At 39.9% G+C, this 27,512-nt stretch overlaps 1 protein-coding gene across 2 annotated transcripts in view; it reads left to right on the top strand.

Moving 5' to 3' along the window:
- ryk (receptor like tyrosine kinase) overlaps positions 1-24,142 on the top strand; it is a 35,319-nt gene extending 11,177 nt beyond the window's left edge. Inside the window, exons 2-15 of one of the 2 annotated variants that reach the window (XM_039811958.1) lie at positions 4,745-4,866; positions 4,970-5,069; positions 7,265-7,396; positions 8,794-8,856; positions 9,533-9,665; positions 11,057-11,157; positions 12,685-12,768; positions 14,665-14,790; positions 17,610-17,696; positions 18,580-18,649; positions 19,442-19,574; positions 22,043-22,152; positions 22,287-22,446; positions 23,792-24,142. In XM_039811958.1, the coding sequence (XP_039667892.1) occupies positions 4,745-4,866; positions 4,970-5,069; positions 7,265-7,396; positions 8,794-8,856; positions 9,533-9,665; positions 11,057-11,157; positions 12,685-12,768; positions 14,665-14,790; positions 17,610-17,696; positions 18,580-18,649; positions 19,442-19,574; positions 22,043-22,152; positions 22,287-22,446; positions 23,792-24,127 (1,757 nt within the window). In that variant the 3' untranslated portion in view covers positions 24,128-24,142. The remainder of the gene's footprint in view (positions 1-4,744; positions 4,867-4,969; positions 5,070-7,264; positions 7,397-8,793; positions 8,857-9,532; positions 9,666-11,056; positions 11,158-12,684; positions 12,769-14,664; positions 14,791-17,609; positions 17,697-18,579; positions 18,650-19,441; positions 19,575-22,042; positions 22,153-22,286; positions 22,447-23,791) is intronic. The other variant, XM_039811959.1, reaches the window with a different exon arrangement.
- Positions 24,143-27,512: the final 3,370 nt, after the last annotated feature.

Genomic DNA, 27,512 nt, shown 5'->3' with positions numbered 1-27,512 from the left:
GTTTTTGTACAATGAATTGAAGATATGTGTTTCGACCCAACCAACCTGATTGAGCTGTTCTTCTTTATTTTGAATTGCTTTGTGTTGCTTGTTGTAAAACTTTCAGTTGAATCACTTTGGGCTGCAATGATTAACCTTACTTAATGAAAACAGGAGCAGTAATAATATTCTTTAATATTCTTGTTTTTTCACCTGTCAGCCGACAGAATGCTTATTAATACATCAATATTTAAGCATTGGTTACGTTATGCAATGTCTTTTTCAATCACAGACCAAATTCTGGTCTCCTCAGTTAATAGCTTTTCTGGTGATGTCTGATATCTTAGACTGAAATCCTTCGTACATAACCCCTCTCCCCTGCTGTTTGGAATTTCCAGTTGATAGAGTTTCACGCGGGCCCTCATTTTCTCCTTCCTTGGTTAATGTCACCAATATCTTCCTAGTGAGAGGCTGGAGGGAGTGTTTATCTCCTGAGCGCTCAGGGATGAAGGCTTTGGGAGGCATAGTGTCGACTGTGTGCACAAGAGGGTCTTTGTTATATCCGCCCTGGCCCTTACCACCTGGCCACTGCCACCTTTTGTTCTCCTCTTTCAAAGTCTGCAACGTGATCCACAGCTTGCAAGAGAACACTGCATGTCGACCGACTTAAAACTTTATAGAGCTCAAGATGTTAAGACAAACGAAGATGCTGCTGTGAGTTATAGTTTTGTGTTAACATCTGTATATGAAAGGAATGGCCATTTTCTAAAATGTTTAAATGTGGGAGGAGAGAAGTGAGTGAGCTGAAAGAAGCGTCAATGTGCCCTTCAGCAAGGCACTTACAGTAAATTATAGTCCAGTGGAGCTGTTCAGTAGCCTACAGCAGAGGCCGGGCAGCTCTAATGTGTTGGTGCCATACTCTAGGAATGCCAGCATGTTCACCTCTACCGACCCATCTAGTTAGAACAGGGCGCTGCCAATCTCAGGATACAAGGAGGGAGGATCCAAAGATCAAGGGCATTTGAATTGATGTTGAATACGGTTTGCTTAGTTGCAGACAATATTTAGCTCACTCTGAGAAGTCCAGAGAGAAGTATACCCAAATAGATGTTCCTCATAAATCAGGGTATACTATACAGGGTATAGGTTACACAAGAACCAAGACACAAACACTTTGGTATAACTTTTATTGAAATGACCACATGGTAAAGCCTATTTTGTGTACTTCTGTGTGAATTAAATACTCTAATGTAATATGACAAAGGAAAAGTACTGAGAATTTTTTCATTTCATTGAGAACCTTAGTACAAAATAATATGGGTGGGAAAAATAATCGATTATTAGATGCATCACCATTCTCTCTAGAACGATTTGATTCAGATAAGTTAAGTTAATAATTAATATATATAATTAATAATCTTTTTTTTTTTTTTTTTTTTAAATGGCCAAAAGGAAAGAAAATGTAAACCCCTACAAAGTAAGCTGAACTTGAAAGTATCAGAACCTAAAGCGTTGTCAAAATGATGTAAATATTGCCGCAATGCAGTGGGGCCACTGGTATTTTGACAATGCAATTGAAACGATATAAAAAAAGATATATACGATAGACATTATTTTGTTGTTTTGATGATATATATTTATAATCCTATCACCCAGCCCTAGTAAGAGATGGGGGACAAGTTCAGCCAAGGTAAATATGAGGCTTTAGCCAGATCAATCTACCGGTATCTTTCGTCACCCATGTATCGTGAAAGAATCAAATCGGGACAAAAGCATATGGTCCCAGGCCTAGACAATATGCTGGCTCTATACACACAGACGGAGATTGTCGATGCCCAATAGGGTTACATTGCAGCCCGGTTCGTGGCTACTGGTTACAGCGTTCTTGCTCAATACTGGATATTTACTGAATAATTCATGGGAAATGGTTTCCACTGAGGCAGACTAGATTGCGTACTGATTTAGGTTCATTTCACCAACAGATTTGATACTGTAAAAATAATTTTCTCTGTCATTGTTATTTTATTGTGCTCAAGTGTGCTGGAATTCAGTGTTCTCAGATCAGTGCAGGTGATACAGTGTGTTCTGACCTGGCTATTGTTAATCACTTGACACCAGCAGAGAGAAATGGAAATGTCCTGCAGGAAATAATCCCTCAAAACATAACACGCTGCCAAGTTATCGCGCTGGAATTCAAAATGATGTTATTTTTCCATTAGCGTTTAAGAAGACTGTTAGCATTAGAGACGTTTGCATCTGTAGTAGCAAACAGCATGCTGATGTAGCCAGGCACTGGATATGTTGTGACCAAACACTAACTAACAAGAATCTTGTTTACAGACACACCTTCTACTAATGCTGTTTTCACATTCCAGAGAGCAGAGAGAGTGTGAGCAGTTCATGGTTCAACTTCCGCTAACCTCCGAACCAACTTATTCCCTGTCCTCAGTCTGTGTACACTGACAGGCTTCTGTTGCCATTCCTTCACGTTCCTGTTCCAAAGTTGTTGCAGTTAGGTTGGATGGCTATGGTGCTGTGGGAGGGACAAACTTGAGCCAGACTCACACTGGTCCTCTTTGGGCTTTTATGCCTGGCTGGTTGCATAGTTTAATTGGTATTAAAACAGTGGGGCCACATGTTGAGACAAGCGAGCGACATGAAGTTGAGCATGAGAAAGGCACATACACAGACTAAACCATCACGTGCACACGTTATAAATGACACAAATGAGAGACAGAACCACATACACACACACACACACACACACCCCAACACAGACAAACAAAAGAAGACAGAGAGAGAAGAAGACACAGAGAGAGAGAGAGACAGAAGACAGAACAAAAGAAAAGAAGAGAGAGAGAAGAGAGAGAGACAGAGAGAGAGAGAAGAAGACAGAGAGAAGAAAAGAGAGAGAGAGAGAGAGAGAGAGAGAGACAGAGAGAGAGAGAGAGAGAGAGACACAGAGACAGAGAGAGACAGAGAGAGACAGAGAGCAGAGACAGAGAGAGAGACAAGACACAGAGAGAGGAGAGAAGGAGAACATATAGAAAAGTATAAAGACACAGAGGAAAGGACATGGGCAACACACAGGGAGAAGTAACACAGATAGACGCAAGGACAAACCATGAGGAAAGCACACGAAAAGAAAGAAAGGAGATAAAGAAAAGAAAAGAAGTGGATAAAATGGAGTGGATGAAGACAGAGGAAGGATGTAGAAAGATAGTGGAATGAAAGAAAGATAGGAAGAGAAATAAAGGAAGAAGATGAAAGAAGAGTAGAAAGAAATAGAATAGTGGTGGGAATGAAATGGATAGAAACAGGAAGGGACAGAAGGAAAGAATATATGGAAAGGAGAATGGAGAGGAGAGGATGGAGAATAGATGAAATGAAAAGGGAAGGTGAAATATAGGAAAGGAAAGAAGATGGAGACAGAAAGATAGTAGTGGAAAGAGGAAGGAGTGGAATATATTGGATACATGGAGGTATGGTAGGACAGTGGTGGAAGGAAAGAATGAAGGAGGTGGATGAATAAGAAAGAAAGGAAAGAAGGAGGAAAGGAAAGACACGGAAGGGAAGGAGATGGAGATGGATGGATGAAAGTGAATAATGGAAAGGAAAGGAAGTATGGAAAGGAGGAAATAGTGAGTGGAAAAGATAGTGGAAGGAATGGAGGGGCCCCCTAAGAGGACTGATAGGGTGACAGCAGATAGAATTTAAGGATCCCCCCCCCCCCCGGATGGACCAGCACATGTTAGACTTGTATGACTATTGGATGAATAAAATCACTTTTTAGGCTTTGCTTTGTTAAAGTAAATGAGAAAGAAACACAGAATGCAGTACCAACTAGAGATGTTCCGATACTAGTATCGGTATCGGCTCCGATACTGCCTAAAACGCTGGTATCGGTATCAGGAAGTACTGGAGTTTATGTACCATCAGATACCACGTAATAAAGCCCTAAAGAAAATCTACGTTAAAGTAGTTTATTTATGTTCTTTTTCCGTTATAACTGACTGTCAAACTGGAGAATAACAGAAAGTTCTGGGGAATTCATTCTTTGTGTTTGTTTATGTTTCACAAAGAGTTTAACCTGAGCCAGTCCGACAACAAAGATAGAAATCATATCCCATCCATACAGGCATAGTATTATACAGCTGTTTAAAAATAATAAAATATATGACACGCTGGTATCAGATCGGTACTCTGCATCGGCCGATACGCAATTTCAGGTATCGGAATCGGTATCGGGAAGCAAAAAATGGTATCTGGCCATCTCTAGTACCAACCCATCTAGCTTTCTGATGCATGATCATGTACTATGGCTGCTCCTAAGCTATACATTAACTAAAGACTGAATAGTTAAACAGACTGTAGATGTTGTATGCAAGTCCAGTTTTATCGAAGGCATACAATTCCCTTCCTCTTAACCCTTCCCCTGTCCAATTTTGTTTCCTGGATAAAAAATTGTGGACATATTTGGATGCTTGAATGTTTTGAAGTTTTTTCACTTGGGCACTAAGAGGTCTCAAGTACTAACAGATGTGGTTAGTCCTTCTCTTTTATTGTGGGGAAACCCCCTTAATCCATGCTGGCCGTTTGAGTGGATATTTTACTAGTTCTTCAGACTTGTTCTGTGTGAGTGTCTAAATCTACTTCTAAATTAGAAATGTGTTGTCTTTTAAGTACAGTGTAGTGGTTTTTCTTCTTCTGGATTTCCAAAATATTTCTCATAAAGTACAATTTTACGTCCTCTTCCCTGACACAGGCCTAGATGCAGAGCTGTACTATGTGCGAGACGATGTGGTGAATCATTATGCTCTCTCCTTCACCCTGCCTGTGCCCAGTGAGACCAACAGCCTTCACTTCTCATGGCATTCCAAGACAAAGGTAAGTCTCAGCATCAGGAATTATTTATTAACCTCTTCAATACATGCATTACATACATTTGTATGTTGACATCATTTGTTTATCATTATTTGTTTATCTATAGGTTGACTACCGGCTTGGCTTCCTTATGGACAACCCTGTTGCCATGAACCAACCACGGAGCAACATCTCCAGTCAGGGGGAGGTGCCCCGTGTCCCCTCTGGTTTGTTAAATATAATATACGCCTTTTGTTACGCACTTGTAGATGCTTTGTGTTTGGAGATATTATCTCTCCACCTACTAGTCCTGGGTCTTCCCAGAGGCTTCCTCTGAACAGGAAGATGATGTAAAAGTCAGCGGCTCTACTTCAAGTTCCTCACAGATGACTGAGCTTCTCACCCTATGTCTAAGGAAAAAAAAACATTTTGGCCGCTACAGTACGAAAGTCCCACCAGCAGGATGCTACTACTAACGATAGCCTCTGAGCCCGAAGTAAAGCGTTGGCGCTGTCATGCATGCAGCACAAGACTTCAAAAGGGGGAGGGGCTGGAGGCCACTGGTCTGTGTGCACTGTAAAAAAAAAAAAACATTGTTGATTAGGGGAAAAAAAATTATTTGGATTTATCTACCTGGGTGGATCTCAGTCTACCTGAATGTATGAGAAAACACTGGCCGGCGAGTCTACTGACACCATACCATTAAGCCTTTGGCTTTAAATTAGTTTATGTATGTTGTTTTCCCATTATGACTGACTGTCAGATTAGGTAATAAAATAAAGTTATATTGCATTTAATTTTCATATGCATTTGTTCATGTTTTACTAAGGGTTTAATCTGAGCCAGGCCATACAACAATGGAAGTGGTTATATCACATACATACAGGGTTAGTAGTATATAGCTGTTAAAAATAATATACATCGATATATATATATATATATATATATATATATATATATATATATATATATATATATAGATAGATAGATAGATAGATAGATAGATAGATAGATAGATACACACACACACACAATACACACAGGGGTTAAAGTGGGCCGGAACGATCCTGAACAGCGTTCTGGCACCGTCGATTAACATGTAAATTAATCTAATTGGCAGTTTCGTACATCAGAGTTTCCTCTTCGTTTAAAATAACGGCAAATATCCATTCCAGTATTTCCTCTATTCATTCTCAGCAGTGTATCGCCGTGAGTCCATGTCTGTGGTGAGTTCAAATGTCTGTAATACAAGCAGGACAGTCGTGTACTATCTGGTAACGTCAGTTAAACGGGCGAAGATCACGTTGTCGGTGGCCTACCGGTTACCAACAGGCTTGTTGGTGATCAACACGGTAACCTGCTGCAGATCCGGTGTTTTAAGCTGAGCTAGACAGAGAATATAAGTAATTAATACTAAATAATTAAAACAGATCTGTGATGCTGTTCGCCCCTCATTGTTCTCTGTGAAGTTAGCTGGAAGTGAATGTAGCCCTGGTGTGTTTATATGTGGACTGGATGCGTAGGACTCTTTGCAATGCGGTTACTTAGCAGGCAATTGTACCTTGTGTGCTCTAATTAAATGGCATGCAGTTATCCCACCAGTCATAATTTAGTTTGAATGAAAACTCAACTCCTGGCTGTTGTGGAAGAAGGAAATAACTAGAGTAACAGGTGAACTAGACGTGAGTTGTTTTTTTTACTTCTTTATTGAGAATACAGATAAACAAATTAGAGCTTTTGCCTTTGGGTCAAGCATAAAAGCAAAACAACCTAGAAGCATATAGGCCTACATAAATATTTAAAGTAAATAAAAATGATAAAAGAAATACAAAGGGCTATCTCAAATTAACTTCATGTCTCAAGTAAATAAATAAATTTAAGGGCTTTCTTGTCATTTTCAATGGTTCCGTTTTAAGGACCACAATGGAAACAAGCCTTTGGGCTTTATTGTGTTTTTATCCTTTTGAACACCTCTTGTTGATTGTTGTTCAATAAAGTTTTCATTCATTCATTCATTCAATGGCTTAGCAAATTTTTCCAATTTTGGTGTGGTGTTAATACAATATCACAGCAGGCCAAAATCATCTGTGTCTGAAAACACCCACAGACCCCAGAGGGATTATAAAGTACTCATATCAGTAATCATAATATCAAATTCGGTTTTATCGGTGTATCCCTAGTCTCCATCAATAAACCTGCAAAGCGTATAGTCGATCGGTTGAACGGTTCTCGTGATATGCATGTTCACGCAAACAAAACACACCGCTCTCCAATTATAGTAGTGGGAAGTGGGATTAAACTTTACAATTCACTGACATCTTACATCTCCGGCATGTGATTGCTGACATAGATTTAACCCTGTTTATTTTGCATCGCAGGAGACCAAGTTTCTCTAATAAATGACAAGTCTGTCTCTCTACAGTCTTTAGAGTGGACCTCTTCTGTTCCGGCAAGGTAGATGGAGAGGCTGTTTTAACAGTGCAGCTAAATCTGACCATCCATGCCAACAACTACACAGTGCTCAACTTTAAGAGGAGGAAAATGTGCTATAAAAGTAAGTATATTAATAATCAGCTAATAATGTAAATGCATTAAGAAGTACTGAATGTTTTAGACGTGTACATGTTATTAGTAACACCTGTGCTTTTTCTGTTATGACAACTCAAAATGTCTGCTGTGAAAAGGGCCTTGTGGGTTGACCCATTAGAAATTGTCTAACACATACAGTTATGATGCATAGAATATATTTTGCTAAAACAATATTACTACATAGAAAATTAAGTCTGTGGAGAATTTGAGGGATTTACTGTGTCAGATACTCTAAAGAGTTACAGTGGGAGATGAACAGGTTTTTGTATTCTGTATTCAGTTCTGTGCTATTTTCAAACTGCCTGAAGATAATTACATGTGGCCAAGTGACCATATTCCACATGGAAACACATTTATTCCCATTTATTTTGAGCATGAGTCAAATTAGTAGCCATAAGAGATTCTTTGTATGCCTGAGTGGTGCTCAAAATGTACGCTGAGCAGTCGTACCTGTCAACTTTGTTCTTGGGTTGTATCTGTTGTGTTGTAGCAGAGGAAAACAATGATGTATGCTTGCTGTTTTATAATCGTGCCCTGAGTTTACTGACTTATAGTCATTTTTAACTGATGGAGCCTTTTCATGAACTCGGGAGCTTAACCTAAAAAAGCTATTTCAGGGTTGTGTTCCTGGGCCTTTTAACAAAGTCCCCACTTGTGACGTCCTTTCCTGTCAACTAGGAACTATCAGAGTGAGGAATACTGGCTCTTGTTGATTAGCAAAACACAAGTTTACCCTATTGCTTTTTTGTATTATCTATAAATATAATGAATAAGGTCCATTAGAACACGGTGATGGAAGTTTGTTTAATGTTATAGACATTTCAATGAAATTTTGAAATGTAATTGGTCTTTCATCTATTCTATTTAATGAGAGGGAGATAGATTTGAAACTTGCTACAGAAGCAGAAAAAGAATCCATACTACTTTGGAGACTGCCATTTAGCCTTTTAGTGGTTTTAATTTCCTTTTTAAGGCTTCTGCATTTTTTCTTTCAACACTGATTAAAACACCACAGACAAGCATCTTTAAATGACATATACCACATTTACAGTGTTGTTGTTATGTTGTATACAAAAATGACATCTCACACTTAGCTGTTGCTTTTTAATGTGGCATCGGTCAGATTTATCTTTGGAGTTTATGAGATGAGGTGGAAAAACACGGCTCTTTATTTTCTGGGTGCATGTGATCACAAATGACTGACAGTGAAAACTTATTTCAGCCTTTGTCAAGGGAATTTTTAGTTTCATAAAGTAGATAAGCTTTGTTTTTAGTTTTTTATTTGTATTGGAGGTGTGTGAATGCCATTCAGTTGTAAATTTCAGTTGATCTAATACTCTTTCCTTCTTCCTCTGTCAACAGGAATAGATTCTGAACCAAAGACTCCCATTCCCCACAACAATACCACTCTTCCACGGCCTGACTGTAAGTAATCTTACCTCCACATCATGCTCTACTTATCCCTCTGTAGCATCTCTGTTTATTGTCTGTCATAGGTGGCATCAGTCTGATAAGACGCTGGCTAAATTAGTACTGAGAAGTCTTTCGGTATAGCAGTGCACATTAGTCAAACTTTCCATAACCAAAGCCTATGATTCAGAGCCTAAAAAGAAGAACTCATTCCCATTGAAGTGCAGTTTGTCACCCCCACCTATTGGAGTGGCTGTCCTCTTCCAGTGGGATTTATGCAGACTCTTTGTGAGCCCACTGCCCCAGTAACAAAGTGCCATTAGTGGGTTCTCTCCCTTCTGCTTGGGTAGGCCCAAGGAACCTGGGGCCCTCAGAGGCTTTTAGAGGAGATGAGAAAAGCTCTCAGAAACTAAATCCTGGGCACAGTCGCTACCATTAACCCTAAGTGCACTTAGAGGCTCTCTCTCTCTCTCTCTCTCTCTCTCTCTCTCTCTCTCTCTCTCTCTCTTTTTTTTCTCTCTCTCTCTCTCTCTCTCTCTCTCTCTCTCTCTCTCTCTCTCTCTCTCTCTCTCTCTCGCTCATACATATCTGACCTCATATTTATGCTCTGCTTCTTTCATAATAGCAATAGCATTTTGTGTGCTCCTTTGCTGTCTCTGATTGTGAATATGTGGCTTGTTTTCATCACTAGATGATCCCCCCACCACCTCCACACAGGTGTTCTACATAAGTGTCAGCGTTTGCTGCATTGTCATCTTCCTCGTGGCCATCATCCTGGCCATCCTGCACCTGCACAGCATGAAGAGAGTGGAGATGGAGGACAGGTTTGTTTCTTTGTTTGTCCCTGTTCCAAACAGACCATAGTCTTTATGTGTCAGCTAAGCAAAGTACACTCATTATACTGAAGCTGATGAAAACTAGCCCACAGACCAGCAGATACACAGCCTTTTACAGCCAGATTACAGCCTTGTATCTGTCACCTGTGGAAGTTATGTTAGTATTTTCTTCAGGATGCTTGCTGCTCAAAGACCAACAAAAATAGGTCATCCCCATAGAAAGGAGTTGAAACCTGCACTTAAGTTTTCCCGTTGTTTAAGATCCTGTAATCTCCACTCCAGATAGCTGTAGGCAGCTACGCAGGTTATCAGATATCAATGTGAAATGAAATCAGCACATCCTCCCCTTGCTATTAATTTGAAGAGGTTAGCCATTGGGACAGTGTTGTACAAAGATTGTTTTCTTATATGCCATGGAAATCTTTCTAATGTGGTATTTTAAATGTAGTTGCTGGAATGTTGTTTTGCCACAGTGGCTTGATTTGATCACATGTTGTACAAGAATATGTTGTTGGTCGGTCAACTTTAGAGCCTTCTTTTCTAAAATCACTCAGGTTTCTGATAAGCATTAGGTCAAGGTTCTTTTTTTTCTTCTTTTTTTTAAGAGCTGAGCAGTTTAGTTGACTAATCGATAACCTGTGTATTGACAGAAAATTATTATCGGCAACTATTTTGATAATCATTTAAGTACGTTTTTAAGAAAAATGCTCAAAATTCACTGGTTTCAGCTTCTCGAATATAAATATTTGCTGTTTTTTTTTTTATATATTAAACTGAATATCTCTGGGTTCAGGACTTAATTGTGGTCAGCTTTTTTTGTATTTTCAGACATTTTATGGACTAAACGATTTATTGAGAAAATAATTGGCTAAAGTATTTAGCCTTAGTATTTAGTAGGGGTGACCCCAAATATTCAATGCTTGGATCGAAGGAGCCTGATTCGACTGCCAATCTCACAGCCGAATCTTCGCAAAGACCATGATCCATACTCAGAAATTCTTGCTAATCTAGTATACATCCAGACATTTCTCGTGTACAAAAAATCCACAAACTATGCACTTGAAACGCTCTTAATACTCAATTTGACCTCCTACTTAGTATGAATACTTAGTAAGTATGTAATTCCATACACAGCCTAATTGTTTACATAGTTGATTGCTTTTGATTGGACAGTGATGTCAGATTACCAAGATCTTCTCTGGTTAAGATGTTCAGTTCTAATGGTGCAACCCCATTTAGTAAATCACTGGTTTTAAACTAGCTTGTAGTTACTGAGAACTTAGGAAGGACTTTACACACAAACGTAGTTATGGATTTAGCCATTGCTGGTGCAACTTAATCCTGGTGCCTCTTAATAACTAATCCCTGTTGTCTTTCAGTGTGAGTGACAGTGGAAGCTCACAGGGCCTGTCTCAGCCGTCCACCCAGACCACACAGTACCTGAGGGCTGACACTCCAAACAACGCAGCCCCAGTCACCAGTAAGAGATTTGATTCCCTCTCACCACAACATTACTCAAAGCAAGTCAATCAGTAACAAGATGCAACATCACGTCATCTTTCATTTTTAAAACATCAGAATATTTTTGTGGAGATAATTACACGTACAAGATGGCACCTCAAAGTGCTCAAGTACATTCAGTCGGATCTCTCTTCTCTTTTCACACTGGCATCTGCAAACGTGCATGCTTTTCCAAATGCAATTATCGACTGAATGACCTTATTAGCTTAACTTGTATCATAAGATTGTAATAAAGAACAGAGTTTCTGCAGTGATGTTCTCTGTATTTTGGTGCTACTACCCTTGTGAGCCATTACTGTTTGAGCAATGTGTAAATGTACTGTACTTAATGTGTGCTCTGCGTCCGGCCAACTGATCAGCAGTTCGAGAAGTACAGGCAGTCTTTTATGTTGAAATTGATGTAAATATAGAGCAGATAAACAGGACCAAAGTTATAGTAAGAGCTAACCATTATACTCACCTACCTACCTCAGAACCGTATTAGAATTTACTCACTTTTTTCTCCTCATTTAATCTGTTACCGAAGTGGATTATATAGTAAATGAATGTTGACTCTAACACATTTCCTCCAGTAGAGTTCTGTTAGTTATTGTTGTTGGTGGTAGAAGGCTCTTTTCCTTCTCTCGCAGTCTCTGATAGTCTGTTTATCTTGTTCCTTTAACTGACCACATTACACCTTGTACCTATGCCATATTGTAAACCAATTTCAGACTGGCCTGTTTTTGCCTGTTATATGCCAGCAATAAACTGATTTTAATAGTTTTAGTGATTTTTAGCCATCCTTGTACACCAACACCATCAACGTTAATTTACAAACAGAAGGAATTGTCACAAGAGTTTTCTAAAACCATAATGGCAGGAACAGGTTTTTCCTAAATGCTCATGTCATAGCATCCCATGCAAAGAAACCCGTACTGACAGTGATTTGTCAGTGTGATCCATGAGTGATTCTCCTCCACATACAGGCAGCTACATATGGAGTGATATATCTGTGGGGAGAATCAAACAATTGACTGTATTTACCTCATGAAATAGTGATCTCATTGGAACATTGATCTTTATGGTTCATTTTGAAAAACACTAAAAAAGCTCATCAGCTATTGTTGTCCCATATTGTCAGTGTGTGATCCTTCATTGCCCTCTTGTGGATACAAACCTACATCTCACCTCCTGTGCATATTGTTCGACCCACTTGCCCGTTCCTTATGTCTTATGCTTTGCTGAATGTGATTATTTTCACCATCCACCCTTTTTTTGGTATTCAACTCCTGATGGGAAGGTTTACTCAACTTGCAACATGCCTGGTTTGATTCATGTTTTGTGAATGAGCTGAACATGTACAACTACAGTATACATCCATCTATTCTATACATTCATTCATTCATTCATTCAGGTCATGTTGTAATTTGAGTGAGTTATCCATTAAATCACTTCTTTCTCACTCTCTCCCACCCTCCACTCCCTCCCCCTCTACTCTTGTCATCAGACAATCACCCTGGTTCTGCACCCATTCTCCAGCTTGCTGCCTCCTCCTTCCAAAACCCTGGTGTTCCCCCTCATGAAACCAAAAGTAAGTTCCAGCAAAGCTCCAGAGACGACTTAGGACTCAGACCTATAATACAATTTTGTCGTCATGTGCACGTAATAATGAACACTAACAATTTAGCGATGTTTTGTCCATAGTTTTCTTGACGCTGATGGATAAAAAAAACTGTATATGGTTGCATTTCTGTACCCTGATGACCTGCTTCTAGTGGGAGCGTTATGAGCACTAGAGTGAAAGTACATCCATCATAGAAAGGCTTCCCTTCCTCCTGGTGGCTGGTTCAAGCCACTGCATCTCACCTGCTTTGTACTAAAAGAAACTGTCACTTTTGTTTGGAAGCTTGTTGTGCTTTGTTGATACTTATTTAAGCATTTAAAATTAATGAAATTAGATACTTCAGTCAGTATCCAGACTGAACAGAAACATTGCTTTTTTTAATGTACTGTAGGTGGACACTATTAACCCACAATGCACTGCACAAAGAAAATGGAAGAGTGGCTCACAGCTGGGAAAGAAATATGAAACTAATTGTGGTAAAACAATTAGTTTGATATTACAAAACAGAAAATATCCAAAACATTTTTGGAACACATGTACATAATGTAATCTGGAAACTGCTGCCCTGGTTAAAAAAACAATGCAACTGATCTCAGCTGGTATTCTGTCTGGAATGGAAATTTCTAAGTGACCCCAAACTTTTGACCGGTAGTGTATATCACAGTGTGTGTGTGTGTGCACAGTTATTATGTAGTATGGATTAGGGAATTCTTTGGACCACTGTTTATGGTTTCTGGCTATTAAACTGACTACTTCAGGCTAACAATGCAGTTTCTTCCACTGGAAACAGTGTTTTTGCTAGAAAGTATTAGCTTAAATAGCTTAAATATATAAATAAAATGCTATATTGTCTCCCATATGTGCAGAACTGTATTGATTTTCATTCAGTGTTGAAAATAAATTGGTTTGACCTTTAGGGGGCATCATTGACCTGTACTTTGTTACAACTCACAGTAGTATGTACACTTTATACAGGTTGCATGCTACAGCAAAGATTTATACTTTTAATCAAAGTACCTTACAACTTTTTTTGTTGCAGTGTTTGCATTTTGCATCTTTGAATCCTGATGGAATCTGTTTTTGATCTTTATTTTAATTAAAGCCTTAGCTTGACCACTCTGCTTTATTCTCATATCAAGCTCACAACTCTTCTATATAAGTATCAGATGTAGTTCACAAGAAGAAGAAAAAGAAGAAGCTGTTTTCTCCTGACTGCCATTGCCTCATTGCCATTGCAACCTTTTCTGTGAATTTTCCATTGTCTCCATTCATCCACTGGTTTCTCTACTGTCTGTCTAAGCAACTGTGCACTGTTCAGCCTGGCCGAGTCCTGAGTACCGGTGAGCTGCAAGCACAGTAGGCTAGAACGTGTTATCTCTCATCACTGACATGTTTTGTACACATGAAGTGTGTTGATATAAAGGGGTCACGTTTACGCTGTTTGTTCATCTGTGGTGTGTGTGTGTATTTTTCTTGTAAATCCAAACTCACTCCTTCCACAGTAAGCTAGCAGCTAATGACAGCGAGAACATAGGGAGGTTATGTAATGGAAATGCTGTAATACAGGACTTTGCATGAGGTTGCTTTGATGCAACGTGCAGGGTACTGTACATGTCTTGCTGACTGTTTCTTGTAATTGCTGGAATTCACAGAATTCAACTGAGGATTCTGTGTTTTATAATTAAGTTTTCTGTGAGTAAGACATTTTTCTCTGTCAAAGTAATACAAAGCAGAAGTTCCCCAGGTTGTTTTCCATGTTAATCAGGGTTAAAAGGCCTGTCAATCCCTTTGTACGTATTTTGTTTATATTAAGATCAACCAGGTGTGCATTTAAAGCCAGTCTGTGTTTTTCCATTCCCACAGGTTACCCATCTCTCCGCATTGAGAAGAATGACCTGAGGAGTGTTACTCTAATGGAGGCCAAAGCTAAAGTTAAAGACATTGCCATCTCAAGGGAGAGAGTCACATTACGGGATGTCTTGCATGAAGGTATTTGTCTTAATTGTTTCTCTCTCATTCTAATGCTTTCTTTCTTCTAAAGAAGCTCCCACTTTTGTATTCTTCAGACATCCCCATTATCCTCCTTGTGCATTTAAGTGTCTGATGAAGAAGGAGACAGTGACCTATGGACATGAATGCTGCTTTTATCCTGCAAAATACTGTATGAGCATGACCATCAGATCAGTGTCAGTAAAACGTTGCCTCAAACCTAAAATAGCAAAAGTTTGTTCTTGCTGAGGCATATTACATATTGACAGAAAGCCTAAGACGGTGACGTTTCTAAATCTCTTTCTTTGGCTTTGTATCAAAGATCAACATAACTGTGTGGGCTTTAGTTTGGCTCGATGACACGCTGGATGCTTTTGGAGACAATTCAGCATCGTAATGTAGTAATGGAACTGAACAAGACTGTACTTCACTTTCTGGAGATTTGCCCACACTGGGGTTTGGTGTGCTGTGTGCATGATGTAATAGTTACCCAAGGGTGACTACAACACAATGGAAGTGAAAAGTGTGGGTGTTCTGTTTTCAAATGCCACTCAAACCATAAACCATCAGAGGGCCTCTGATGGTTTATGGTCATTGTTTCTGTCTAGAAATTGAATGATAACATGGGCGGTACTCTTTGTTAAAAATATTTTTTTGCTATTTTAAAATGTTACCATTTACCATACAAAAGCTATAACTGAACCCATTTTTTTCGCTAATGCCATGGCTCAAGGAATGGAAATGTCGATTAGTCGGCCCACCACTTTGGTCTAGACTGAAAAATGTCAAGAACTACTGGATGGACATTCATGTTCCCCTCAGGATGAATTGTAATAACTGTGGTGATCCTCTGACTTTTTATCTACTTCCACCAGGAGGTCAAATTTTTTATTTTGTCCAATACTTAAGTTTATGACCAAATACCTGCAAAACACCCTCAGCTGTACTTTGTGTTTAGTGCCTTAGCCTTGCAGAGCAAGGGAAGGCATGCACCGGAGGGAAGGCACGCACCATTCATCTTAACACACTGCCCACACAAAGATGACACCGAGCTGGATTGAAATTGCAAAAGCATCCCTTTAAGATTATTGGTCTTGCTATTTATGTGCAATCTATTTTCATTAGGGGTCCAAGTCCAACGGGGCTGAGGCCCTATTGAAACCGTTCAGCTTTTTATTGTTATTCTACCGTAAATAAAAGTGGTACTGCACAATACGCCCTAAAGTTATGTAGATTCAATTTCTATTAGGAGGTATAGAATGGTGCACGTACCTCAGAAACCAAAAATGAAACATATCCACCAGCAGGTGATGTCATAATCAAGATGAGAACATTTTGACCAGTAACTCTCACACCATACATAGCCCATTCAAAATTTGTACATTCACGCATGATATAGGCCACGCCCATTTCCGCCTATAATATTTTTTGCAAAATCACAATAAATGTAAAACCTACTTTTCCGAACTCTTCCGATCTGCACGAAAAGTTGCATGTAGAATTTGTTGACCCTCATGATTAAAAGTTATCAAGCAGCACGATTGGCCATGGGTTCAATTCCAACCTGCGGTCCTTTGCTGCATGTCATTCCCCCCCTCTCTCCCCTTTCCTGTCTTCAGCTGTCCTTTCTAATAAAGGCCTAAAAATGCCCAAAACTTATCTTAAAAAAATACTAATAATAAGTAGGCACTGCAGAGTTCAATGACCGTGTCTTGGCAACATTTACCTTGATTAACACGAAACTCGACTCAGTAGTTCCCCATGCTACAATGGGGCTGTGTGCAAAATGTGACGCCAATCTGCCACTAGGTAGCGCTTTTGTTGCCAAATCATTAAATATGCTACAATTATTTTTCCAAACTACTCTGCTCCCATCCTACATCATTTATCACGTCGGTGGGCATACAGGTCCGACTTGCATCGCCTCCACGGGCCGCTGGGTGTGATTTGTATCACATCCTATCAAGTCCTGTTTCAGTCAAGACCTACTCTGATGTAAATATCAATGCTTGGTAATGCTGGTAGCCATAACTATATTATCAGGATACTCTACAGCTATCTGCAAGTAAACACACTGGCACATATCTGTACTTGTTGTGTATCTATCTGACTTCCTGTCTTAACTTGATGTATGTGGATAGCTCGCCAGTGCAGTCTGACGTACACATACAGCAGGTCCTACGTACAAAAACATAAGAGATAATGTCTAAGATAATGTCAAATTCAAAACATACAAGGCCATGCCTCAGAGTTGGTTGAACTCTGCATTGGATTCTGTTTTTGGGAGCCAGCAGGTCCAGACAGGCTTGACGGAGAAGATAGGGGCGGGGGGGAGACAGTTAAACACTAACTCTGTTGTTATGCTCGGTCTCTCCTGTTGAAACACAAGGCATGGTTAGCTTTAGGGCTCCGATTTCTTTCTAAGTTTATGTTGATGGTTTATGTTCTTAAATGGCATTTTACCTCTGTAAAGTCCCGGAGCAATGGGGTGACAGTTTAGACAAAGGAGATGATGAACATGTTCACTTGGCCTTTTCACATCGTATGTATTTCTGAATCGTTCTAAGTGATGAAAGGTCCTCTTAGCTCCAATGAATGTCTCTTGTTTTGGCTCGTGTCAGTGAGACAAGAGCCAAAGCTGCCTAATCCCTTTAAGAGACAAAGCATGTTAAGAAGAAATCTGGCCACCTCTGTCCACAGATCAGCCAGGCATGGCGACCTGAGAGTGAGGTGACATTTTGATCTTTGAATGTGGTGCCTCTGGCTGTGTTTCTCATGCCCTTTTCCTCAAATAAAAACATGTGGTTGGTCTTTGACAGGCACGTTTGGCCGCATCTTCCACGGTGTGCTCCTGGATGAAAAGGACCCCAGTAAGGAAAAGCAGGTCTTTGTGAAGACAGTGAAAGGTATTTGCTCAGTCCCATCTCTAATGCACAATGTTGTCAAAGAAATGAATGTCAAGTCAAGTGTGTTCTCTCATATTAATGTGCAACTCCCTATGAGTTTTCTAAGAAGTGTGTTGGTTGGGAAAGCGATCACTGAAATGCCATAACATGATTGTAATGCCAAAGACATAAGACAAATGATGCAGGTTGTTGGATGGAAATGTACCTATCCAGTAAACAGGCAAACAGATTTGACAGTTAATTAATTATTACTCATGCTGCAGGGTTTACACGCCAGTGAAAATATTCCTTTATGTAGGACGTTCAGGTTCTTTGTTAGCAACATGTGTCAGCTTTCTCTGCCAGTTGCCTTCTGACCTCTCCATTCTCTCATGTTTACTCAGGGAGGGGTGGATAACACTCAGTGAACAATATCCCCATGCCAGTCTTGGCTTTGTTACACTCTTTACTTCCTCCTCATGCACCTTTTGGGAAAAGAACAATACTGCTTCCATAAGTACCAGACGATGGCAAAGCTGCATACACAGATTAAAAACTGGACCTCAGTAAGCTTGGCACAAGTCACTTTTCCTCTGAAGTTTCCCACTACATATGACTGTTGGCAAAGTAATCTGTGCAGTGAAACAAATACAAATGAAACCCTTAACGGGGTCGGAGAGTACGGACATTGTATCGTTAACATTTCAACTTTTGTACTGCGCAGGTCACTCTTGTTCTGCCACATTGCTTTTTTTAAAATCTTATTTTGTGGGGCGCCGTGGTAGCTCACCTGGTTGAGTGTGCGCCCCGTGTTCTAAGGCTCAGTCCTTACCGCAGCGGCCCAGGTTTGATTACGGCCCTTTAAAATCTGATTTTGTGTACAATTTTTTATACAATTGTTCAGATCATGCGTCTGAGGTGCAGGTGACCATGATGTTGACTGAAAGTTGCAAGCTTCGTGGACTTCATCATAGGTGAGTGGAAGCAAACACAAATCACAGGTTTTTTAATATTTTTTTTGTGCGGCATTTGCCTGTTTGTTAAAACATCTAAATATCAAACATTTTAAGAATAGAATTACATTTAATGCCAAAACACCACATAACCCCAATGTGGTATGCATCTTAGACCAACATCACTGTTGTCCACTTCTGCACCAGTTTCAGATCTTACTCCTAACCCGACACTGTATTCCGTCACAGCGGTTACTGTGGTCATCTTTTAAATGTCTCGATTTTTTGAATGCTGATGAAAGAACACCACATGTTTACACAGAGCACAAACTGTGCAAAAACATGTTTTCTGACATTAATGTAACACCCACAAATTGCTCGCTAGCTTGTTCTGGTGTGACTTCTATAAAACAATCATTTATTTTGATTAAAAATATATATACTGTATATATTTCAGTTTTGATAGTATGGTCATACCCTGTATGCATTGAACGTAGTTTAAGATTACAGTAGCGTTAATTTCTCAAATTATGCGTCAAATTGATCAGGAGTCTTGGTGTTTTAACTTTCTGTTGAAAAGATTGTCGTCATGTTGGTCCACTCCTTCCTCTTTTTGAGGTCAGCAAATTGATACTTGCTAAGACTTCCTCTTCCAGAGTTTGGCAATGGTTTGGATGAGCCCCCGCTAACGTACTTCATCTTCCAAGAATCCCTTTGACGTGCAGCTAACTTCCACACATGTACATTAACAGTATGTACAGCTGTGTTACATGCTGTTCCTGTTCCTCAGTTGGTCTTTCTCTCGACCCTCAGAAATCTGTTACCCATAAGCCACGTGTGTACGGAGGACGGAGAGAAGCCCATGGTGCTGTTGCCTTTTATGGCTTGGGGGAATCTTAAGCTGTTCCTGCGACAATGCAAGCTAGCCGAGGCTAACAACCCACAGGTAAAGCTTCAACTCGGCACACATTTGGCGGATCAAAAAACTTGAGTCACCTATTAAACCATTAAGATAAATGCCTTAATGTAAGCCATGTAGGCCTTGCACTGAGACATTTATTAAGCTATTAAAATTAATCCCCCAAAATGGAGAAAAAAAAAAGTGATTCTATCTTAGAGTTGAGCCTGAAAGAATGTTTTGTGTGTTTGCAGCAGTCAACACAAAGTAACACCTACCAGTAACTACTGTTCACACTGTTATTAGGACTGTTGATATAGCCATGAAGCTGGTGCTCAAGGCAGAGCTTTTTATGCACTATGTGAAGACAATCAGGCTTTTGTACAGGTTAACCCCAGGGAGTCTTTGATGTGCCTGGCAACGCCACAGCACAGATCCAACCAATCAATCAGCTGCAAAATACACATGTAGCAAACAATTTGCATTCACAAGTTGAAGCTTGCCATCCATTTGCATTAATCAAAACCACTTTGTAATGTTTCAGGTAACACATCAGCACCTTCGTTCTCAGCAATCTCATTATGTAGTTCTGGCAGTTGTAGGAGACAAAGACATAGTTATTAAATTGTGCTGTTGCAATAAACATTGAGCTATAAATCAGAAATGTATCAGTAGAGGGGAGCTAAAGCTCTGAGGGAAGCACAATTACTACAGTGTGGCATTTATTGTGAAAGTGAACATCTGGTTTTGAAGGTAGAACATTGAATTTTGTGTTGACCTTTTGCACAGTCATCATTTCTTCACTGACAACCCAACAGTTAAAGTTGCTCTGCATGGTGGATACACAGAGCCTGACGTAGCTGTTTGGTACCAGCTACAACACACATCTCAGTTTTCCTGGAATTGTTGACTTAAAATGTTCTTATCCTTGTTCACTGGTTGCCAAGACTTTGTTTTCCTGTGTTGTGGGAATAATTAATTTAGGTTGTATCACACTGTCCACTGCCAGATAAGGTTAAACAGCCCGAGAATTACCGGTGTTGTGTGTGTCTGAGCCAGAGATCGTGCAGTTGACTGAATTAATTAAAAAAAAAGATGCAGATTGTTTTTCTTTTTTTTAAAAAAAATTTTTAAAAATACCATTTTATATTTCAAAAATAATGTCATCTGTAGCTTTTGTACAGTAAAACAATAAATAAGGGCTGTCCACACCAAGAAAGATAACCATAACCATAACTATAACTATGTGAGCATCCATTCTCCTGAACAATAATGTTCTGTAAACAGTGTTGCAAGCACACACTGCACCGTCCAGCTGATAATAATACATTGATACAGCAGACATTGCAACGTAAGATTACAGGAATGGGTGTGACCTCTAGCTCACCCAGTAGAGTGTGCACCCCATGTAGGCTGAGTCCTTGGCAGCGGCCCGGGTTTGAATCCGACCTGCAGCCCTTGGATGAGGGTCGTCCCCTCTCTCTCTCTCTCTCTCTCTCTCTCTCTCTCTCTCTCTCTCTCTCTCCCTCCCCTTTCCTGTCTTCAAACTGTCCTGTCAATTAAAGGCCATAAAAGCCCAACAACAACAAAAACACAAACAAACAAAAAATGACATGAATGTCTGTAGTAATAGTCTACATATTTGTGAATTCAGGTACATTCTATGAACCAAAAAAAAGTCTAACGGCAGTTCCTAGGGACACCGGCACCCCTGCCTTTTCCAGGCAACAGGGGGCACAGAGCTGGTCAGATCTGTGCAGAGCACCAAAACAAAAAACACTGGCACATCACCGACAGTTTGATAAGAACATCTGAAACAAAAGATTCAGTCTCAGTGGTTTCTGTGACATGAGAAATACTTTCAAAGTACACATTTTTAGAAATGCAAAAATAAACCGAGCTACCTAAAGGATAGTAGCCATACCGAGTGGCTGAGCCACCTGTGTGAAACAAACTCACATCTCTCCACAGTGTCATCTGCCGTGCCATGGTGTAGATTCAGATGGATGATGATTGGCTGTCAGTGTTTCTGTCATTCATAAAATTGCTCTGAAAATGATCCCAACAGTATTATTGTCGTTATAGTTGTGGTTTGGAATCTATTTGCGTTACAACGTTATAAAACTAAATATTTATAGTTATTGTTCTTGGTATGGGCCCTTCGGGGTAAAAACGCCTAGAGGAAAAGTTGTGGGGTCATCTTTTTGGTACAACCTGCTGATGGTGCCAGAGGACTGACAGGCTGACGTTGCCATCCCTAGAGCCATGCCTGTGGCTAAAAACATAAGTTCTTTCATTTAAAGACTAAAATATTCTTTGCGTATGTGACTCCCATCTTTGACCCATAGTTGATTGTGTTTTCTTCAAAGGAAATATGAACAATTTGACACAGAAGACCAATTTGGCCACAGTAAAGTTGCGTCAGCTGTGGTCTCCTGTCCCCACTCGCTCCCTTTTTTTTTCCTGTCTCTGCTTCTCAACTGCACATTGTCTCCCTCTCCCTCATTTCCTTTCAGGCGATCTCTCAGCAAGACTTGGTTTACATGGCCATCCAGATTGCATGTGGAATGAGCTACCTGGCTCGCAGGGAGGTCATACACAAAGACCTCGCTGCCAGGAACTGCGTGTAAGTGTCCCTGACCGTGCTCAAAGCTGCCATCATTTGCCCTCAGTTCTTCACTGTAGCTTTCAGGTGATTTGGTTTGGAATTTAATTACAAAAAAAATATGTTTTCCTCTCTTGCCCCCCCCACCCCAACAGCATTGACGACAACATGCAGGTGAAGATTACAGATAATGCCCTTGCCCGAGACCTATTTCCCATGGACTACCACTGTCTGGGGGATAATGAGAACAGGCCGGTCCGCTGGATGGCCCTGGAAAGCTTGCTCAACAACGACTTCTCTAGTGCGAGTGACGTGGTAAGAACTGTAATAACAGATGTACATTATATTACCATACATAGCATATTTAATATTTATGGACAGTGTATTCACCATAAAAAAAAAACCCTTTCCTGTCTCTTAAGGGTTTTTTAAACTACAAAGTTCTCAGGCGACATGATACAGAGAGGGTGATGCAGGAAATGGCACCAATTGTATCCAAGCCACTTGATGAAGGTGTCAAGGGGAAGGGAGGGAGAGTGTTGAGCACCATGTCTCTGGCCCTCTTTCCTGTCCCAGGATTGCAGAGCAGGCGCGGCGGAGACAGTCGGGAAGCTCAAAAGATCCTTCGTGACACAGCATAGACACCAGCCAGACATGCCCCCACCCCTCTACATTCCTCTTATGGTCCCATAGCTTCATAGTAATCACCCCCTCCCCCTCCTGTACACTTACAGTTAACAGAGGGCTGGCATTACCAACCAGCTAAGCTTTAGGGGAAGTCCAGACAAGTACCTGGAGCTGTGTAGCATCATAAGAGCACCACACATGCAGGTGTGACGCACATAAACGCTCCATACCCTTATTTCAGTGGTTGTGCACATTGAATATCAAGCTGGACAGGATGAGCTTGGGCACTGATTTGGGAACAGGGTGGATTACTGTACATCCCGTTTTTTCTTCTGAGGAGCCCTCCCATCCCTGTGCCCTGAATCACTCCCTTCACTTCCTTTAAGGTCTCGGTGTCACCCCATGAAAGGTTGTGACATACTAACACAATAGAAACCTGCTCTTTTAAGGGATCATTTATTGTATTCTGTTCATAAGTCACTGTCAGGTTAGCAATGGCTGCCCAGTTTTATTTTAGATAATGACTAGCTCGACTCCCAAAATACAACAAGTGTAGGGTCAACACCTACTAGAAGCTGTGTGACCTAAGACATGGGTTAATAAGAGTAACATGAATAAGGAAATGCTTCTTTTCCTTGTTTCCTCCTTGTAGGTCAGCGGGAAGGGTAAGCACAACAACACATGCAGGGCGGCGCCCTCTCTGCCACGGGTCCTTGAACCCTCAGTCTCCCAAAACATAACCACCACCCTACTGTTTACTTTCAGTCTCTTAACAAAACCTTCCAGCAATGATTTATATTCCACATCAATTTTTCAACATTATTTCCTTGCATTGTTCCTGTGGCACAGTTTTGTATTTAAATGCAAGTGGGCACCACAGGCTTTCCGCCCACTGAATAGAAATGGTGGTTATGTTTATCCTGTATGATGATAACACATTAAAGACAACAGCTTGTGATAATAATGTTTAAAAAAAATTGTAAATGAATGCTCAGTACTGGCCTCAGTGTTGATCACGTGCGTGTTTTCACAGTGGGCCTTCGGAGTGACGCTTTGGGAACTGATGACTCTGGGTCAGACCCCCTACGTCGATATCGACCCCTTTGAGATGTCAGCCTACCTGAAGGATGGCTACAGAATAGCACAACCAATCAACTGTCCAGATGAACTGTACGTTGATTTACGGAGCGCACACACACAGATACAAACACAAATACTACATTTACTATTTAGATTTGAAATGGCTAAAACACTCTTCAGTGGTAAAGCTTTGGTGCTTTTCAACGGAAACCAACATTTCCCGAGCACACCTGAAGGCAGCTTTATTTCATGGAAAAGAGAAAATAAAAGGCGACGAAGAGAGAGATGAAGCGACCGCTTTGTTATTGCAGGACACAGTCAGCTGTTTTTACACAAAGTCCTGGGCAGTTCACTGCATGGCTTTCCTTTTTACCTTCATAGTGTTTCCAACTTTTTTACAGTAACGTTACGGAAATCGCATGCCACGACTGACAAGTCTGATAGCCGGTTTAACGTTACGCTACTTTAGGTTACGTTAGGTTACGTTACATGATTGTCCACAGCAGGTTGACATCGGGTTGCTTTTCTCCAAAAGTTGAATCAGACTCAACTTTTTGCTGAAGGCATTCAAAACAAACGGAAAGAGTATTTCGCGGTGTGTCTGACCATTGACGACAGACAGTGTGTGTGTGTGAATGAATGCTCAGCCAGCCGGTGCCTTGGCATTATGCACAGCCACACTATCTTTACCTTCATCAAGTCGCCTGAAAACGACAGCAGGCTGCTACACTATACCCGTACAGACTTCTACAAACGAGGGACTGCTTGCTGTAAACTCAACATTTCTCCGTTATTGGCTGAGATGGACGACATAGGGCTGCATAAATTAGCCAGTGGCTAGCGGACATTTAGCAATCAGCTTAATCTCGACAAAACACCACAGTGAATAATAATAATAATTGAAAATCAAATACCTACCCATCGAACGAATATTCAGATCCATTCCAACTCAGGTGGAATATATGTTACCCTGTCCTCTGAGATATTCTGATAAAAATCTTTCACTTTTTCACATTCCACAGAAAATTGATTTGTTAAATTAGACGGGAATGAAAGTAGTCGTTAGTTGCAGTCATAATCAGATATACAGGCAAACAGGCAATAAAAAACTAGAAATAATAATATAAAAGAAAGTAATCAAGGATCAACAAAAACAAATCAGGAGGATTCACTTGGAGTCCCTTATTATACCATTACAAGGTATATGAAAACAAATACACAAACATAAATATCCTTAAAGGTCCCATGACACGGTGCTCTTTGGATGCTTTTATATAGACCTTAGTGGTCCCCTAATACTGTATCTGAAGTCTCTTTTATATAGACCTTAGTGGTCCCCTAATACTGTATCTGAAGTCTCTTTTATATAGACCTTAGTGGTCCCTAATACTGTATCTGAAGTCTCTTTATATAGGCCTTAGTGGTCCCCTAATACTGTATCTGAAGTCTCTTTTATATAGACCTTAGTGGTCCCTAATACTGTATCTGAAGTCTCTTTTATATAGACCTTAGTGGTCCCTAATACTGTATCTGAAGTCTCTTTTATATAGACCTTAGTGGTCCCCTAATACTGTATCTGAAGTGACTTTTATGGCGATAGAACCTTCGAGTGGTCCCTAATGCACGATATCTGAAGTCTCTTTTATATAGACCTTAGTGGTACCTAATACTGTATCTGATAGCGTCTCTTTTATTTAGACCTTAGTGTTCCCCTAATACTGTATACTGAAGTCTTCTTTATAAAGATATTAGTGGTCCCTAATACTGTCGTATCCTCAAGTACTCTTTTATATAGACCTTAGTGGTCCCTAATACTGTATCTGAAGTTCTTTTATATAGACCTTAGTGAAAAGTCCCTAATAATACTGTATCTGAAGTTTCTTTTATATGGACCTTAGTGGTCCCTAATACTGTATCTGAAGTCTTTTTATAAAGACCTTAGTGGTCCCCTAATACGATATCTGAAGTCTCTTTTAGTATATAGACCTTGTAGTGGTACCCTAATACTGTATCTGAAATCTTTTTTATATAGACCTTAGTGGTCCCCTAATACTGTATCTGAAGTCTCTTTTATATAGACCTTAGTGGTCCCCTAATACTGTATCTGAAGTTTTTTTTATATAGACCTTAGTGGTCCCCTAATACTGTATCTGAAGTCTCTTTTATATAGACCTTAGTGGTCCCTAATACTGTATCTGAAGTCTCTTTTATATAGACCTTAGTGGTCCCCATACTGTATCTGAAGTCTCTTTTATATAGACCTTAGTGGTCCCCTAATACTGTATCTGAAGTCTCTTTTATATAGACCTTAGTGGTCCCCTAATACTGTATCTGAACTCTCTTTATATAGGACCTTAGTGGTCCCCTAATACTGTATCTGAAGTCTCTTTTATATAAGACCTTAGTGGTTCCCTAATACTGTATCTGAAGTCTCTTTTATATAGACCTTAGTGGTCCTAATACTGTATCTGAAGTCTCTTTTATATAGACCTTAGTGGTCCCCTAATACTGTATCTGAAGTCTCTTTTATATAGACCTTAGTGGTCCCCTAATACTGTATCTGAAGTCTTTTTTATAAAGACCTTAGTGGTCCCCTAATACTGTATCTGAAGTCTCTTTTATATAGACCTTAGTGGTCCCCTAATACTGTATCTGAAGTCTTTTTTATAAAGACCTTAGTGGTCCCCTAATACTGTATCTGAAGTCTCTTTTATATAGACCTTAGTGGTCCCCTAATACTGTATCTGAAGTCTTTTTTATAAAGACCTTAGTGGTCCCCTAATACTGTATCTGAAGTCTCTTTTATATAGACCTTAGTGGTCCCTAATACTGTATCTGAAGTCTCTTTTATATAGACCTTAGTGGTCCATAATACTGTATCTGAAGTCTCTTTTATATAGACCTTAGTGGTCCCCTAATACTGTATCTGAAGTCTCTTTTATATAGACCTTAGTGGTCCCCTAATACTGTATCTGAACTCTCTTTTATATAGGCCTTAGTGGTCCCTAATACTGTATCTGAAGTCTCTTTTATATAGACCTTAGTGGTCCCCTAATACTGTATCTGAAGTCTCTTTTATATAGACCTTAGTGGTCCATAATACTGTATCTGAAGTCTCTTTTATATAGACCTTAGTGGTCCCCTAATACTGTATCTGAAGTCTCTTTTATATAGGCCTTAGTGGTCCCCTAATACTGTATCTGAAGTCTCTTTTATATAGACCTTAGTGGTCCCTAATACTGTATCTGAAGTCTTTTTATATAGGCCTTAGTGGTCCCCTAATACTGTATCTGAAGTCTCTTTTATATAGACCTTAGTGGTCCCCTAATACTGTATCTGAAGTCTCTTTTATATAGACCTTAGTGGTCCCTAATACTGTATCTGAAGTCTCTTTTATATAGACCTTAGTGGTCCCCTAATACTGTATCTGAAGTCTTTTTTATAAAGACCTTAGTGGTCCCTAATACTGTATCTGAAGTCTCTTTTATATAGACCTTAGTGGTCCCTAATACTGTATCTGAAGTCTCTTTTATATAGACCTTAGTGGTCCCTAATACTGTATCTGAAGTTTTTTTTTATATAGACCTTAGTGGTCCCCTAATACTGTATCTGAAGTCTTTTTTATAAAGACCTTAGTGGTCCCCTAATACTGTATCTGAAGTCTCTTTTATATA

This window comes from Perca fluviatilis, chromosome 9 (genome assembly GCF_010015445.1).
Source record: "Perca fluviatilis chromosome 9, GENO_Pfluv_1.0, whole genome shotgun sequence".
NCBI lineage: Eukaryota > Metazoa > Chordata > Actinopteri > Perciformes > Percidae > Perca > Perca fluviatilis.
The sequence above is the reverse complement of the archived record's forward strand: the minus strand, read 5'-3'. Positions and strand labels throughout refer to the sequence as shown.